The 15,863-nt window shown below is 41.0% G+C and overlaps 1 protein-coding gene across 2 annotated transcripts; it reads right to left on the bottom strand.

The window, feature by feature from the left end:
- Positions 1-5,241: 5,241 nt before the first annotated feature.
- On the bottom strand, positions 5,242-12,476 carry LOC148031103 (CSC1-like protein ERD4). Of its 2 annotated transcripts, none has more exons than XM_087684630.1 (6): positions 11,216-11,800; positions 10,632-10,780; positions 10,198-10,476; positions 9,297-10,114; positions 8,564-8,819; positions 5,242-8,307 (listed from the first exon to the last, which is right to left on the bottom strand). In XM_087684630.1, exons 1-6 carry the CDS (start codon positions 11,238-11,240, stop codon positions 7,900-7,902), a joined length of 1,935 nt encoding a protein of 644 aa, XP_087540756.1. In that variant the 5' UTR covers positions 11,241-11,800; the 3' UTR covers positions 5,242-7,899. The 2 variants fall into 2 exon arrangements, with proteins under 2 accessions (XP_087540756.1, XP_087540755.1); XM_087684629.1 differs by lacking the exon at positions 11,216-11,800 and adding an exon at positions 11,834-12,476 and having other exon boundaries at positions 5,244-8,307.
- Positions 12,477-15,863: the final 3,387 nt, after the last annotated feature.

Here is a 15,863-nt window from a genome sequence, read left to right as displayed (position 1 = left end):
CTCCTAGAATGCTTTATCAAAAGAGCGAACAATATTATGATTGTGTTCTATGTTTAGATGGTGTATCCTGGGGCCAATCCCTAGGGTGTAGGAGAGCCATAGGAGCCACAACGATTCGCTAGGGAGGAGCTCTTTGTGTATGTGATACAAGGTGCTAGCCATCTAAATGTTTGGATACTCCCTCTGTTGGAGTGGAGATGGGCAAAATCGTTGGACTAGAAATTGATATAAATGCATGATTTAGCTAGATCAGAGTATAGCCTCCAAATGCTCCTAGCCCAGAGGCTATGAGGGTGGTTTTGGTGAGCATAGGAGCCCACAACTAGAGCCCTAAAGCCAGATTCACGCCTATTTTAGGTCCCGAATAGGTGGTGCATTTGCTAGGAGCTACTAATAAGTAGTGGCTTTTGAATCTTGGTTAATAGGAACCATTTGTTCAATGTATACCAAAGACTATTGAAATAGATATGTTCTTTCCTTTTATAGATATCATCAAGCCAAGATCCAATGTCAAGAAAGAGAGGAAAGGGCCAGCAGGAAAGCAGAGATCCTTTTAGGAGATATTCTCCTAAGCATAGTAGTCCAATATCCTTGAGAAAGAGAGGTCTTGTTGACCCAATCAATATCCTAGTCAGTCCATCAAGGGAAGGAGAAAGCTCTAGCATTTTTTATTCCTCAAAAAGTCAATCTATTTCGAGTGGGAGTGTAACCACTTTGATACAAACCCCTAGAGTAAACTTGGATATCATGATAGAGCAACCCATTGCAATACTTGATGTAGGAATGTTGGATTTCCCAGCCTTAGGTTTCCCTCTAGAGAAAGACGCATAGCTCCACATCACTGAGTTCCAAAAATTAATGTTCAATTATTGAATTCAAAATGAAGGATATCCCATGATGTTTTTCAATATGACTTTGAAAGAAAGAGTTGCAATGTGGTATCATGGCTTGGAAGCCAGGACCATAACCATGATTGACTTAGTCTTTACTCTTGTTGATATAAACACTACTATTACAAAAGAAAAGGAAGTAAACTCTTGCTTACAAGCGGCCTACGCATCTAGGGCTAACCTAAATTTGAGTTTAGGTCTTGGAAATAATTTAGCATTGATCAATGGAAGCCAAGGTGCAACTAATACACCTATGACCAATTTGAATCGAAAATGTGCCCATGCTGCCGACTCCTCCTAATGTTACTATGTCAATGGCTAGCCAAATGACAAATCCTAATGTCATGCCAACTAATCAGTGGGGTTGATAATCAGGTGGTTAGGCCAGCTGAGAAAGTGGATGTTCATGGTTATGAGTCTAGTGCATCAAATGTTCTTAGTGAAGTCAAGGAAATGATGAAGCATTATATGAATATGATAACGAAACAATATAGACAAATAGCCGTAGATGTTAATTTCCTAAAGCAACAACAAAACTTGATAGGAAGTCGATGTCGTGAAGAGGGTGGTCCATCAAGATTTAGCTATATATGGTGGTTAGCACTTTTGGAGAAACTTCCCTAATGTCAAATGCAACATAAGTGGAAAGTCCAACCATCTAGCAAATACTTGCTGGAGTAAGATTGGCTCTCTTTAACAAGGGAGTAAGTAGCTAGGTCCGATTAATCATTATCGAGCACAAGGGAATAACCTTTAGCTAGACAAGGGACCAAAACAAATATTGCAAAGAGGAAAAGCTATCGTAGAAGAGCTACCTAGTGGTAGTGGTGTCAGCCTTATCAAAGTTGTGTATGTCAACACCATTGAGGCTTCCAATTTATAAGCCATTACAAGAGGATAGAAGGTTAAATAAGGCAATATGACTAATGTAAAACATGTTAAGGAAAATCCTAAATAGGATGATAAGGGAATACAAGTCCTTAACCCTAATGTGAAAGACACTCCTCTAAAAGATGTTGATGGCAAAGTAAGTCCAATAAGGCATTGTCAAAGAAGAAGATGAAAACCAAGAAAGATACACCTAAGCTTATTTTGTGATAACTAAGAGAAAGAATAGTTTGGTGGGAGAAGAGGAGCATTGCTAATTATCATGAATTTGACTTAGCCAATTCTCTTTGCGAGGTAATTGATGTGAATCTCCTGAAGCTAATCAAGTTATCTACAAGAGGGCATAAAGAGTTTAAGAAGATCCCTCACACAAGGTATATTGTCAAACCCTTGGGAATAGCCTGTATGGGAGATGATTAGTTCGAACATGCTGAAGAGCATTGCCTAAGGGTGGCAACATATGTTGATGGCATATTAGTGGATCATGCCATTGTGGATACGGGATCCTCTGTCAACATTATGAGTTCATAATTGATGGAAAAACTGGGGCTAGAAATCCAAAAGGATGCCTCCACAAATTTTTGGATGGCTGATGACAATTTAAGGCAACCAAAAGGTTGCATTACCAAAGTCCATGTGACTGTTGCTAATGTGGAATGCATTTTGGACTTTAGGGTTGTTAGGTTTACAGAATGGCCAAGCTATCATATATTATTAGGAAGGCCATGGATCTTGCAATCTGACTATCAAGTTGATTTATCTGTTGGTCATCTGATTTTTGGCAGAGGTGCCAGATTTATAATAGTGGATGCATATCCTGAATCTCCTCAAAGTGAGAGAGTACCTTTATCTTTGACAAAATTAGATGCAGAATCCTCATGGTAGTGAGACTTCATCAAGCAATGATTCAAGAGGGGGATCTACTACAAAATATGTCTATCAAGTGACTCTGAATGAGCCAATAGAAGCTTAAGACAAAATCAATGACATGGATGTGATTGAGCTATATCTTGATATGTTGAATGAGTCAAACTGATTAAATTAGGATCTATGCTCAGTTCAGAAGAGAGGAAGGACTACATGTCCTTGATCCAAGAATTTCGTGATATTTTTCCTGGAGTTATGATGAGCTGAGGGATATTCCTTCTACTTTGGCTCGCATACTATTCCTTTGAAGGTAGCCGTCCTATTCGATAAAAAGTGAGACATATGCGTTTTGAGCTAAGGGACATACTATTTGAGGAGCTACAAAATTTGCATAAGACTAGCTTGATATTTTTTGTACAACACACAGAGTGGTGTTTATCACTGATAGTTATTAGAAAAAAGAAAAATAATCAAATCAAACTTTGCATAGATTTTAGGAAGCTCAATAAATAGACAGTTAAAGAGTACTATCTATTGTCATTTATTGATAAGATCCTAGATTAGTTAGTGGGTAGGAATATCTATTCATTTATGGATTGCTTTGTCGACTATAACCAAATGGCTATTGTAGAGGAAGACAAATTGAAAATAACATTTATCATGGTATTTGGTATCTTCACGTATCATCTTATGGCTTTTGGATTATGCAATGCGCTAGGGCCTTGGTAATGTACGGTTGATAAAACTTTCATTGATATTTCCCCAGAGGAGCTAAAAGTCTTTATTGATAACCTAGGGACAGCCACCACAAGGGTGAGACAACTAGTCATTTTAAGAAAATGTTTTGAGCATTGCATGTAGTTCCACATTGCTCTCAATCCAAGGAAATGCATATTTGGAGTGCCCTATATGGATTGCTTGCCCTACTAGGCAATGTGGTTAGCTCGAAATCTAGTATTGTGACTAATCGTGAAAAGATAAAGCTAGACAATAAAGATCTAGCACATATTGCATTGCTAGCTACCAAGAGTTCATAGTGGATACACTTATAAGTGACATGAGTTATAACAAGTTACATTATGACCTTGAGACCAAAATAAGACAATTAAAAGAGCATGTCACTTATGAATGCATCCACTATTAACTCCTTTGCAGTTATCCTTGGTGGAACTAAGGGCTCATCATCATAAGCGCTAAGCTTGTTTGACTAAACACACTCGTTCTGGTCACATCCAGCGTTCGTTGAGGGTTGTGATCTTATATTGTGTTTTAGGCCTTTCTTGATCTTTTTTCATGTGTCTAGGTTCTCTATGAGGCTTTGAGCCAATAGAGCTAAAGGGTTTTTCCATGCTCGTTTTCCCAGGAGCACATCTTAACATCTCCTCAATCTTTGTTTTGTTGTGCTCATGTTTCTATGGTCCTATTCTTGGCTTCTGCATTGGGTGCTATGGCTTTTGCTTTGAGCTATATTGGTAGCTTTGGGACATGAATCTAAACAATCTTGGTATGTTTTACATTGGGGCTTAGAAGTATCAATGCAATCACTACAACATGCTTGGTTGATGTTGTGTTTTTCTTGTTTTTATGTGCTGCTTTCCTCTTGGATCTCTTTTTTTGCACTTCAACTTGTTTATTGTCGATGTCTGTCGAAAGATGTGAAGAGAAAAAGAGAGGAAGGAGAGAGAGAATAAGGTCCAAAAGTTAGCATACACAAGAATGAGCTCTCTATTCATTTCAACATATTACATACATAGGCTTACCCCTTTTGGGCTTCCACTCCATTTAGCCTCTTGTTCTATTCGATTTTCCTTCCAACAATTCTAGCTCATTGTACAAGACCAGATCTAATCCAAACCTTTTCAACCTGCCCACAAGACTTTGCAACTTACATAGAAGTGAGCTCCACACTCGGTGTTTACAATGATCTCCCACAACCTACAAAGCTTATGATAAATACCCAAAATAAGGAGTTAGTGTCCATAGTGCATTCATTAGCTTTCTACTTCTTCATTGAGCATGTGAAAATAACTTGACCATTAAACACTTGATTGCTTGACAATTTGCACCGATGCTATAACTTTATCTTGATCCCTCACATCTACCAATGAGTGCCATGAACCTAAAAACTTAACAAATTTTTGGCTTCAAGTAAAGGTTAGGATCTTTTTACCTCATGCCTAATGGTCAATATTTCCTACATCACCCTTGAGCTCAAAAACCTCAATGTTTGGCTTATGCTTCATACACACTAACCTAGTTCTAAAGAGTAGAACGTCCCAGTGGTCATCTTTGTCTTAAAACACACAATTTCCTTGAATATAGTCTAACTTGAGCCATATACTTTGAGCCAAAAGGTAGGACACATACCTCTTATAACTTTGTCAAATCGACTATCTACCTAAACACCTACCTTAAGTCTTGACATATACTTGCATTGGACACTCCTTTGGACCCCTCGTAGCTCAAAATTCTTAATACTAATCTTGTGCATGCTAGTTTGCCTTGCAAAACCAACGAGTTTTCCTCATGATTTCTAAAGGAAGATTGCAATTGTTTCGTTTATGCACAATGAGTTGTTTCATTTATGCACAATGGTACATTTGTAACATTTCACATCTCGCTCGAAAATTCTAAGCTACTTCAATCACATTCATCTTGCTCTGCAAAAAGCTAGAGCAACATCCAACCTAGATAATTTCTCACCACCTATCATTCAAATTGACATCAAGCCAATCATGCAATTTGATATGGAGCTTTGTGACATCTATACTATTAGTTAAGGAGAGGTGGGGGGCAGGTGCCACGTGGTAGCCCCCACCTCCCCCACAAAAAAAAAAAGAGAACGCAGGGGTGGGTGCCACACCCCGGCAAAAATCGCGCCTGCCCCGGCGCGAAGCACCGGGTCAAGTCTAGACGCGGAGCGCCTAGTTTTGTTTGATAAGCACTAGAATGCCAACATGGGAGCATCTTAATACGATGATTGTCCAAGTTTGCTGTGGATAATTTAGGTGGGCATGACTTCACTAGGTATTGTTAGCCATCACAACACATCCCACAAGCCTTCACCACCTTCTTCTTGCTTCTTTCCATTGCCAAGACAAGCTTTTAGCTCCTTTTAGCTCCACCCAACTTCTTTCTCCACCAAATAAGCAACGTTCATTCAATTCATTCAATATTTATTGTGTTAACGTTAATGCAAGCGCCAATTACAAGCGGTGCTTCCATTGTACGTAGAAAAGAGAGGAATGGCGGTACGGATACAGAACAGGGGCGTATTCTTGACGTGGAATAGTACCCCAAGTGGTCACTTTGCTCCAGACCCTCTGTTTTTCCAACAAGGCCTCCCCCTCGGAAGAGCCCTGGCGTGGGAAAAAACTCTCTTTGCTTCCCTTAGGACAAAGCCCTGGCGTTGGCTCTTCCCGGCATTGAGAAAAAACTCTATTTACTTCCTATTGCACGCTCTGCCTCCACCTTCCCTGTCCACACCTAAGCGGCGGAGGGCTGGTCGGATTTGCATTGCTGCCGCCTCTGTCTGAATCTCGCATGTGCTTTTACATCTCGATTGCCCGCAAAGTCTCCTAGTTGCATTTGTTGGCAGTCGCTCGTATGGTCCTGTTGAAATTGCTTGTTCGAAGACACTAGTCGACGTTAAGCATCGTGAAATTTGCCGGGGAACGACATCTGTATCATCGCCCTTGACCGTCGTTTCGATATGCAGCTCGAAAGAGCTTCTCGAGCATGACATACTTCCAGCTGCTGCTACTGATGTTGCTTCTGCTGCTCTGCTCTTTCAACTTCTTTGAATCGTCATGGGTATAGGTATTGATGATGGATGCGGAGTCTCTCAGGTTGCTGACGACAATCTGCACAACATGGGGGGGAATTGTGTAGCGGCCATCCGAGGTGCTTCTTGGCCTGCATACAACTCCATTCCTCGTGGTATCTTGGTTGATGGCAAACCTGCGGATTCGCTTTTCATTGTTTGACTGCTCTGATTTGAAAATTTCCATGGTGTGGTTTACTCTACATGGTTGCTTTAGTGAAATCGTATTAAGCTAACCATGTAACCATTACTGCATCCTTCAATTACTACATGCCTTTTTCTTCAAGGTGAGAGACATGAGACACATACACCCAAACACCCACGAGGGGAGGCGCCTCCCTTCCAACTATTAGCCGAAAAGGCAGGCAAGAGCCATGGAGGAGGACCAAGTGTTCGAGTAGGCAAGAGCCCAGACTTACACAAACACAACATGTGAACTGTCCAACCACGTGACGCACAACTTGAACCCACAATCTTCCAATTATGAGCCCAAGTGCCGCCCGCTAAGCCATCGCCTTCAGGACAAATTCTGCGTGCCTATTGCATTGCACTGTCACAAGAGAAAAATTTTAAAGATATGGGCCCAACAATGTCCAGTTGAGGATGTGTATTGTTGCACACTGCAACATGAGCTACCAGGCAGCTCAGCTCAGCAACGTCCAGTTGAGGATGTGTATGGTTCCACCAATATAAAATCACGAGAGCTCTCTGAACTAGCCTGACATTAGAAATATAGCTATCTGACCTCACGCATAGATGGCTTGAATTACATCTTGTCACATTACTTGGTTACATACTTATCAGGAGTTTCAAGGAAAGGAACTGTTTCAGATTAAGCAAATTTTTGGAATCATTTCAAATTTTAATGCAGGGATTTACGATATTTCAGATTTTCAGCCAGCAGAGCACAAAGCTCTCCCTCCCCGCAAAGAGCTATCAGAGAAATTTACGATGGGTTGTACACGCTTTTGAAAACTTGAAGATGGCTTTCCCTCCATGCAAAGAGATATCAGAGGAACTCACAATGCATTGCAACGCTTTGTCAAAATTTGAATATGATTTTCACTAGATGGATGCTGGCACTTTTTCAACTCCTGTTACCTCACCATGGCGTGTTACGATTCATATACATCTCAACTACTATGCAGTTGTAGCTTCCGGCCGCCAGGTATATAGCTGTAGGATACTGTACATATTCTAACCAGCACCAAATGTAACATGTTGCACGATATGGTGCACCTATATGTATCACCTGTGTGGTCTATTTAACACCACCAGCACCCTGTAAGTGAGATCTGACGCACTACAATTTTCCTGGATCCATTTCAAGTACGTGATAATGCCTCTATGTGGAGACCAGTCCACAGCTTCTGATTCTGTGAAACTTTACTTGATTATATCCTCTGTTCATTGAACTGCATAGGATTAGCCTCATGCAGGAGACTTTATTTCTGATGACGTCTTCAAAGGAGAGCTGGACATTGAGCCTTCAAACTTTAAATCTATGTCCTCAAAACTCCCCTCTCTGAGACATGGTGGGGTGTATGCATCCACAAGAGCAGATATGGATGGCACCTCATTCACCTCTTGACATACTGCCCACAAAGGGATTGATCTGAAAAAAGGATAGTAGAGTTTCTTGCATATGTAACCAAATGCCAATGTGACAAAGGGGAGTGGGAACATGAATACAGTCACAGAAAAACTCTTGCCGGCCTTGACCCCAAAGTAACCAAACATTGTTAACTGTGACACAAAAAGAGAAGCCAAGGTGCGGGTGTGAATATGTGGCCACATACGGCCATTGCTTTCATAAGCTGGAACATGCACATTCAGCATCTGCAGAAAAATAACTGCAGATTATTAGAATTAGAAGTACACTCGAAAGTTACTGAAAAACCAACAGCAGATTGTTAGAATTAGAAGTATACTCAAACACTATAGCACTTCATACTAGGCATGTTGAAAAATGAGTTTGGTGCACATAAGACCCCGTCCCCCTCTCATGTATATATAACCAGAAATGCCTCTCATATATACATAACCAGAAATGCTGCAAAAACTTGAAACATAGCCATTTGGTCATTTTGCTTGCCTGATTCCGCATAACTAGCCATCCAATGGCAAAGTAAGCTGTTGTGAAGGGTAGAACCATTGGAGCCATCACTGCATAGCACAACGCTATTGTGCCAACCACCATGTCTCCTGGCACAATGGTTGTGTACTGCACAGGTCCCGGTTTCCAAGCCTTTCTTAATTCCTCTTCAGTCTTACACATACATACACGCTTGAAATGATAAAGGGCCAACGGTAGTAAACGTGACAGATCAAGCCCATATCCAATAAGGAACCTTCCAAAGAAAATGACAATCAGTATTAAACAAATCAATAGATGAAAACACTTGATTATGGGCATACTGCTTTTCAAGCTTTAGCTATGCTGAAGGTGAGATTCAAATAGACTAGGATATTACATCAAGCAATAACTCATAAAGGTTGCTAGTCAGACCACATGCTCTCTAAAACAATCAATTCAACCTTATCATGAGAGAAGCCTTGTATTTTCAGAATGTTACACAACAGCATTTATCTTGTTATGGAGACTCATCCTTGCAAGCAGAACTTGGTCATCATACTCAGTTGGTTTATACATGCATAAAGTGCAACATTGAAGAGCACCTAAGTATCACATAATTCGTGATAGTGATGATACAAAGGCAACATTTAAAAACTATTTTAACAGTGGTTTTCATACATAGATCTAACGACCGCATTCATAAATGGAAAACCCAAGTATATTCAACATCGAGAACCTAGTGAAAGCTTACTTGAGAGCGATGAAGGTGATGAAGAAGGACGACTGTGGCGGTAGATATTGAGTAAGGAGGTCAATTACTGAAGCAGGATGACTAATGACATCGTTCAGGACTGAGAAGGCTGTCGATGCCAGTGTTACACCCAAAAAGACATTGAAAACACTGAAATAAAAGAATTTTCCTGCAGCAGCCCGTTCAATGTCTGCCATTGATGCAAATCCTTCTTGTGCAGAAAGATAAAATAGAGCCGTTGGCAAGACAGCCAGAAGCACTATCAGGGCAAGCTGTGGAAAGTAGGCTTGCAGAAATGTCCCCACTGCAGGCATCTCAGCCAGCACATGCAAGAAGGGCAGCTTAGCTTTCAGCTTATCAAGTGATATGAGTGCTGATATAAAGCTCATCGGAATCATATAAAAGCAGATGGTCACAAAAACTAAGCTGTAGACAAGTATTCGGCGAACAGCTCTGTCTGGCAAGCTGCGCATCGGAAGATTCCGCCAGACTACTGCCTGTGGGTCCGAGGCAGGCTCCACAGACCAATGGCGAGAGTGTAGTGTCTGGGATGCCAAGCAAGCAGCAGTGCGACTGCTAAAAAACACAAATGCTGCACGCGTCTGGTATTTTTCCAGTGCTTCCATCCGCTCAGCCTCCCACTTGGGCAACAGCTCTTTTATCTTGTTGTTGTAGTAGTCAATGGTGTCTACCTTCTGCCCAAAGATCCCTAGGAAACCCTTCCTATGTTTTCTTCTCATTCCATCCTCTGCCATTTCCACCTCTGCACGCTCTACCTTCTTCCTGCATCTCTTTATCTCCTTCCACACCTTCTCTACCTGCAGCATTTTAACTTAGCATTTCATCCTCACACCTGAAAGCATACATGAAAAGCAATTGGCCTTTCAGAATTCACTTTTACCTTCCTTGTTTTTACAACTACTCTGCTCTTCATGTACGTGTCTGGGTGTAATTTTTTGAAAAACAGATCTACTTCCTCTGCATAGCTTTTGCAGTCACCTTTTGGCCGGGGTATGTCACGCACCAACACTGTGAACTGCTCCAGCTTTGCCTTGGGTACAGCCTGACTGCGCTCCCTGAGGTCTGCGACATGCCGGTAACTTCTCCATAAAACCCAATAAGTGCATATTGACAACCAATAAGCACCTATAACAAAAGCGCATATCCGATTGCTCTTTCTCTGTGCAGATAATCAGGCAACTAAATTGACAACCACCAAAGTACTAAAACTAAGAAAAGAAATTGATGTTTTCCCTTGATTAAATATTTTAGCTCTTCAAGAACAACTGCACCTCAATCATAAAGATTATGTAACTAAAGGAGTGGACCCTTTACTTGAACATTGCCCATTGCCAGGTTATCGAAGCTTGAAAAATTGGAGTTGGACTTCAAATGCTTTGGGGAGTCATTGTTAATATCGGTTGCACTCACTGCCACAAGCACCGGTAAACTGTAGATTGCTGTGTACACGAGAATGGACAGCACTGCCCAAACATGTGCTCCAAGAATAAGAAACTCAGTCACCAAATATGCCCCAGCCACTCACATTAAATACATGTGCATATCAAGCATACTTGCTATGAGATCTAGATACATGTTGGCATATGCATTGAAAATAATGATTTCTGAAGCTAAATCCGGAAGCCTTGTAATATGTGTGCAGGAAATGAAATCCGCTTATGATTTGTATCCTTGACTCCTATATCTGTCACAAAATCAACCGGCAAGTTCCTCTTACAGAACACTTCAAGGGAGCATTTAGACCATGAAATTGCATTTTATTATTTAACTCGAATTTCACAAACCCCCCCAAAACGAAAAACAACAAAAAAAGCTCTAAATTTTTGTTTGCCTGCACCGCAACATCACATTGGAACCATTGCCATTACTAAGGTTCTCCCCCACATAACTGGCCTTACTTGCATAAATATCGTTCAGAAGCATTTCACAGAGTGGGAATCAGTGTTAGGGTGCTCCCACACACAACTCCGTCAGCCTGTGTAAGGGAAGCACCAGTGCATCTTCTTGCCGGCTGTGGTTTTGGTCAGCACTGCTGCCACCTGCCCCTTGAGCTCAGTGAGATAAAGGTAGTGGGCCTCGTCTGAGTAACACTATGCCTACCTTCAAAAGTTTCATTGTCAATGAAGTTCAAGTCCACGGAGGCGGGGTACGCTTTGACAATGACAACCACTCTAATGCTTTCTTGCTGTGCATACCAGGGGTTGAGAAAAGTAGAGCTCTCTTTCTGTTTAGAACTATGAAATGGTGGCAACCTGAGTTTTAAAAAGCACCACGCACCACAGTGGTGCTTCTGCAAGGGGGAGCTCTGTGTGTGTGTGTGTGTGTGTGTGTGTTACAGACAAATTCCCACTATAATTCTCACATTGTGAATTACAACAACATCATGAGTGTCTGTGAGGCGGGCATTGCACACCTAGCTAGGTGCAATTGGGGAAGAGGGACTCTCTCTCTCTCTCTCTCTCTCTCTCTCTCTCTCTCTCTCAGAGCAGAAGAAGGAGAAGAAGAAGACAACTTACTAGAGGTCAGAAAGACCATGTAAACTGTTGCATCCACGCCAGCTGTCGCGATGACATCCTCTTCCGACGCTTGCCATGCTTCCTTGATCCAGAGGAAGGGGTTTCTGCGGTAAGCGCTGGGAGGGGGGCCGAGCCCTCTCAGGATGCGGTTGGGGTAGTACACCACATAGTTCGCCGGCATGCGCCGCAGCAATGCGTATGCAATCACAAGGGCTACAAAGATCAGGAAGGAGGTCGAGAGGGAGGTAATGAAAGAGCTATTGTCCATGGTTGCGAGATCAGGCGAACCTCTTCTCTGATACTCTCTCTCTCTCTCTCTCTCTCTCTCTCTCAAAAATCAGGACAGAACTCAATCGATCAATCCATCAGAGAGACCAACAATGCACCTTCCCCCCCTTCTTCATAAAGCCTTCTCGCCATAGAAACTCATCGATGATGATGGTGATGATTCTTCTTCTTCTGTCGAAAACGGTGCCATCTCAAACCATCTTTGCTTCTGATCTGATCTTGTGGCAGCTCGTCTCCAATGGCAATCAGCTTAGCTTCAAAATCAACAGCACGCGTTGCTTCATTAAGCGATCGATCCACAGAGAAAGAGGCACGGGGGGGGTGGCGTGGACATATCAAATCATTCCATTCTATCGCTTTATAACTTTCCAGCTTCTTCTCCATTCTTGCTCGTTTGGTAACTGGCTGAATGTTCACGAGTCCTTGTCAACCATTTTCATGACACTACACGTGTCACTCTGAGATTGCTTCTGTCACTGTTCGTTTACATACGTCACTGTAAGGAGCTATTCACACGCATATTGATAGTGCAGGCTTACAATAATGTTATTGGACGTGGCAAGATGATGTAGGTCGGTCTATAAACGGCCCGCCAAAGCATTGTGGTCCGGACTCCGGCCTGCTGTCGCAACTTTCAAGCCCCCAGTCGCAGGGCCCCTCCACCCATTTTATCAAACTGTCGTCTATAAAGCAAGAATGTGCGACCCCCCTTTTCTCTCTCTCATACACACACACACACATTCCCTAGAAATTTTAATTTTACAAATTTGTAATTTGCTCCTTGTAACATCTAACTTTATCTTGCAACTTCGTAATTTTTTTAATATTCAGCCTACTATTCACTTGGATTACAACTTCATAAATTGCTCTTACGTTAGATATTAAAAACACATCTATGCTACACCTATGCAAACATGGGTTTCAAGGTGCCCAATAGTGTACGTGCATGTGTACACACACACACACACACACACACACTCTCTCTCTCTCTCTCTCTCATGGTCATAAAAAGTACATATGTCACACACACAACATTTTTAAGTAAAGAATGGAATGTATAAGGCTCATTAGACACCAAAGGCCACACACCCACTTTGCAAGTATTAACCAACCAAAGTACTTATTTAGGGGTTGGGCAGTCACAGTCCTTTACACACCAAAGAGAACATTACCTATTGTTTACATGCTAAACAAGTGAACTCATTGGCCACTTTTGGAGAGGGAGTCTCCCTCTCCTAGTTTGTGAACTGACGAACAAGGGTGCATTTTTTTGCATTTGCAACCAATCAAATATTATAGATATATTATTATTCACTTTTTTGCAAAATGTGTCATTTTGGTGTAGAGAGACTTTGTGCCCATGTCTGTGCCCAATTTCCAAAATTGCATGCCCACACTTTGGGCAAGGGTTGGGTGTCCGTCATTTGAAGTGTAACCATCCTACTTGTGACACAACAAGTGAAACCTCAAAGTATTGTATTAGATCATATGCATAGTCAAACACTTTTAGAAAAAGACTAACTATAGAAGAATATTAAAGAATAACTATGTGCTTTGGTTAAGTGTGCGCATGTGCTAGTACATATGAACTCTTGTTATTAGAAGAAATATTCAACTTGTTAGAAATGCTTGAAAGGCAACACAAAAGGCTCCTCCAACTTAACAATTAGGATTGTTATTTTTAAGACTCAAGTGTGACTTGATCCAAGCTTTGAGAAGGAAATCCCACAGATGGGGAGACTCCAGGCTACTTAGCCATTTGCAAGAAAAAGGTGAGAGCATGATCAGCACAAACGTAGGAACACCCAACCTACCTTCTTCACATCGTGAGATCATCTACTCCCAATTAATGGAATGTCAAGATTTTTATAGCTATTAGACCAAGAAAAATCTCTAATTAATCTCTCACTTCTATACCAAGAAGATTTGCAAAAGAAACATCAAGGCCATGAATACTGTCAATGACTAGAGAACGTGGCAAAGAACTTCCCCATGAAGGAGAGAGTAAGAGACTTCCAATGGGCAAACTTACCATCAATCTCTCATAAAGTCAATCAAACGTTTGTTTGCCAATTCATATGCCCATTGAGCAGTCGAGTCACCAAAGGATCTTCCCAAGCGCTAGACCTTTTAGGTGGAACTTGTCAAGCACCATATTGCACTTTGACAACTGGAATTTTAGAATCTCCATATTAACAATACTGACTATGGATCTAAACACAACACAAAACTCTTCATAAAGCATGAACAGGGCAAAAGTGCTTGCTTCTTCCTCCAATATGATTGTAGCATTATCATTAGCAAACATCTAGTTGCTAAAAATAAAACCATCAAGGAGAGGAAGCTCTTTAAGCACTTTTTTTTGAACCACTAGATCCATGTTACAAAATAGGGGGTCCATGACTAACCCTACCTTATTAAGTACTTTAGATGAAAAGACTTCTAGAAGAAACCATTGATGCATGGACATGCTAAGGTATAAGAGAAGAGAGAACACACTACCCAACAAAAACCGGCTTTGAATCCATCTCTGGTTAGAACCAAGGGAATAAAATCAAAGCATTAATATATGATCAATTAAAAAAACTAGATTAATCATTAATATATGATCAATTAACAAGACTAGATTAAGAATTATATAATGTATGTTACTATCATGGATAAACCCAAACTACATAGCATGAACAATGTCAACCAACAAGTGTTTTAATCCTACATGCCATCTCTTCAACCAACACCTTATATGCCACATTCAACAAAGTGATGAGTCTCCAATCCTTATATTTGATCCTCCTCACCAACTTGGAATCAACGTAATTACTTTAGCATTCACCTTATGAGACATCTCTCCTCTTCTACATACCTCATTACTCATCTTCATTAGATCACACATGCATATCTCCAAGTATTCTTGCAAGAATTTGACAAGTACCTCGTCCTTTCTTGGAGACTTGTTTTTCTTAGTGCACTTTACCACATGGCTTGAAGCTCCTCTTTAGAAAATGGGTGGTCAAGCGTGGTGGCATTGTAAGGTGGGATAGTGGGCATGCAATCCAAAAATAGTAGGGCTGTATCATAGTAGTCATCTCCTATTATGGGCGTTGTGCCCCCAATATTAGACAAAAATCTTGAGAACAAATCATCATTAATCTTATCTCCTTTATGCTTAACCATTGGCTCATCGACGACCTCCAAAATAGTGTCCTAAGTCTTCTTCTTCCTTATAGCCTTTTAGAAAATAGGGGATGGGCAATTGCTTACTTTGAGCCATTGAATTTGAGGGTGAACAATCTTACACTATTGAGTTTAATGTTCTCATTAGCTTCCAAAAACTCATTAGTATCTTGCAAAATGTTAAGTGCAATCTCATTACAAGATGTAGAACTAACAACAACAATAACAACAAGATTGTCCCGCAAATATTCACTAGAACCACCATCAACTCTCACCTACATCGAGCTTGGTCTCTACCATAGCTTTTACAAGCTTGGACGAAAGCCAAAATCTTGTGATCCTAAGCTTCCAAGGGGACTTCAAAGTAGTTTGCACTTGACCATGCATTGGTAATTCTAGTCCTGAGAGCATCATGAGATAGGAAGGAACAATTCACTTTAAAGGCAAGGTTGGGGGGAGGGGGGGAGTTTCTATTCAATCTTTCATGTTGAAAATAAGAAAGCCTCAATAACATAGGGAAATGGTCAAAAGCAATGCGTTGTATTAAAATCTTTAGTTAAACTTATTG

The sequence above is a fragment of the Lygodium microphyllum genome, chromosome 9, assembly GCF_053477565.2.
Source record: "Lygodium microphyllum isolate KBCC chromosome 9, Lygodium_microphyllum_v1.1.10, whole genome shotgun sequence".
Classification (NCBI taxonomy): domain Eukaryota; kingdom Viridiplantae; phylum Streptophyta; class Polypodiopsida; order Schizaeales; family Lygodiaceae; genus Lygodium; species Lygodium microphyllum.
This window is presented reverse-complemented; position numbering and strand designations above follow the sequence as displayed.

What these genes read in the sequence shown, in the direction of transcription:
- LOC148031103 (XM_087684629.1), bottom strand. Translation starts at nt 12,101, where the DNA reads ATGGACAATAGCTCTTTCATTACCTCCCTCTCGACCTCCTTCCTGATC. An exon ending in CATGGTCTTTCTGACCTCTA is followed by an intron (nt 10,781 to 11,833) that starts GTAAGTTGTCTT and finishes ATGTTTGGGCAG; the next exon opens with TGCTGTCCATTCTCGTGTAC. An exon ending in GGCTAGTTATGCGGAATCAG is followed by an intron (nt 8,308 to 8,563) that starts GCAAGCAAAATG and finishes ATTTTTCTGCAG; the next exon opens with ATGCTGAATGTGCATGTTCC.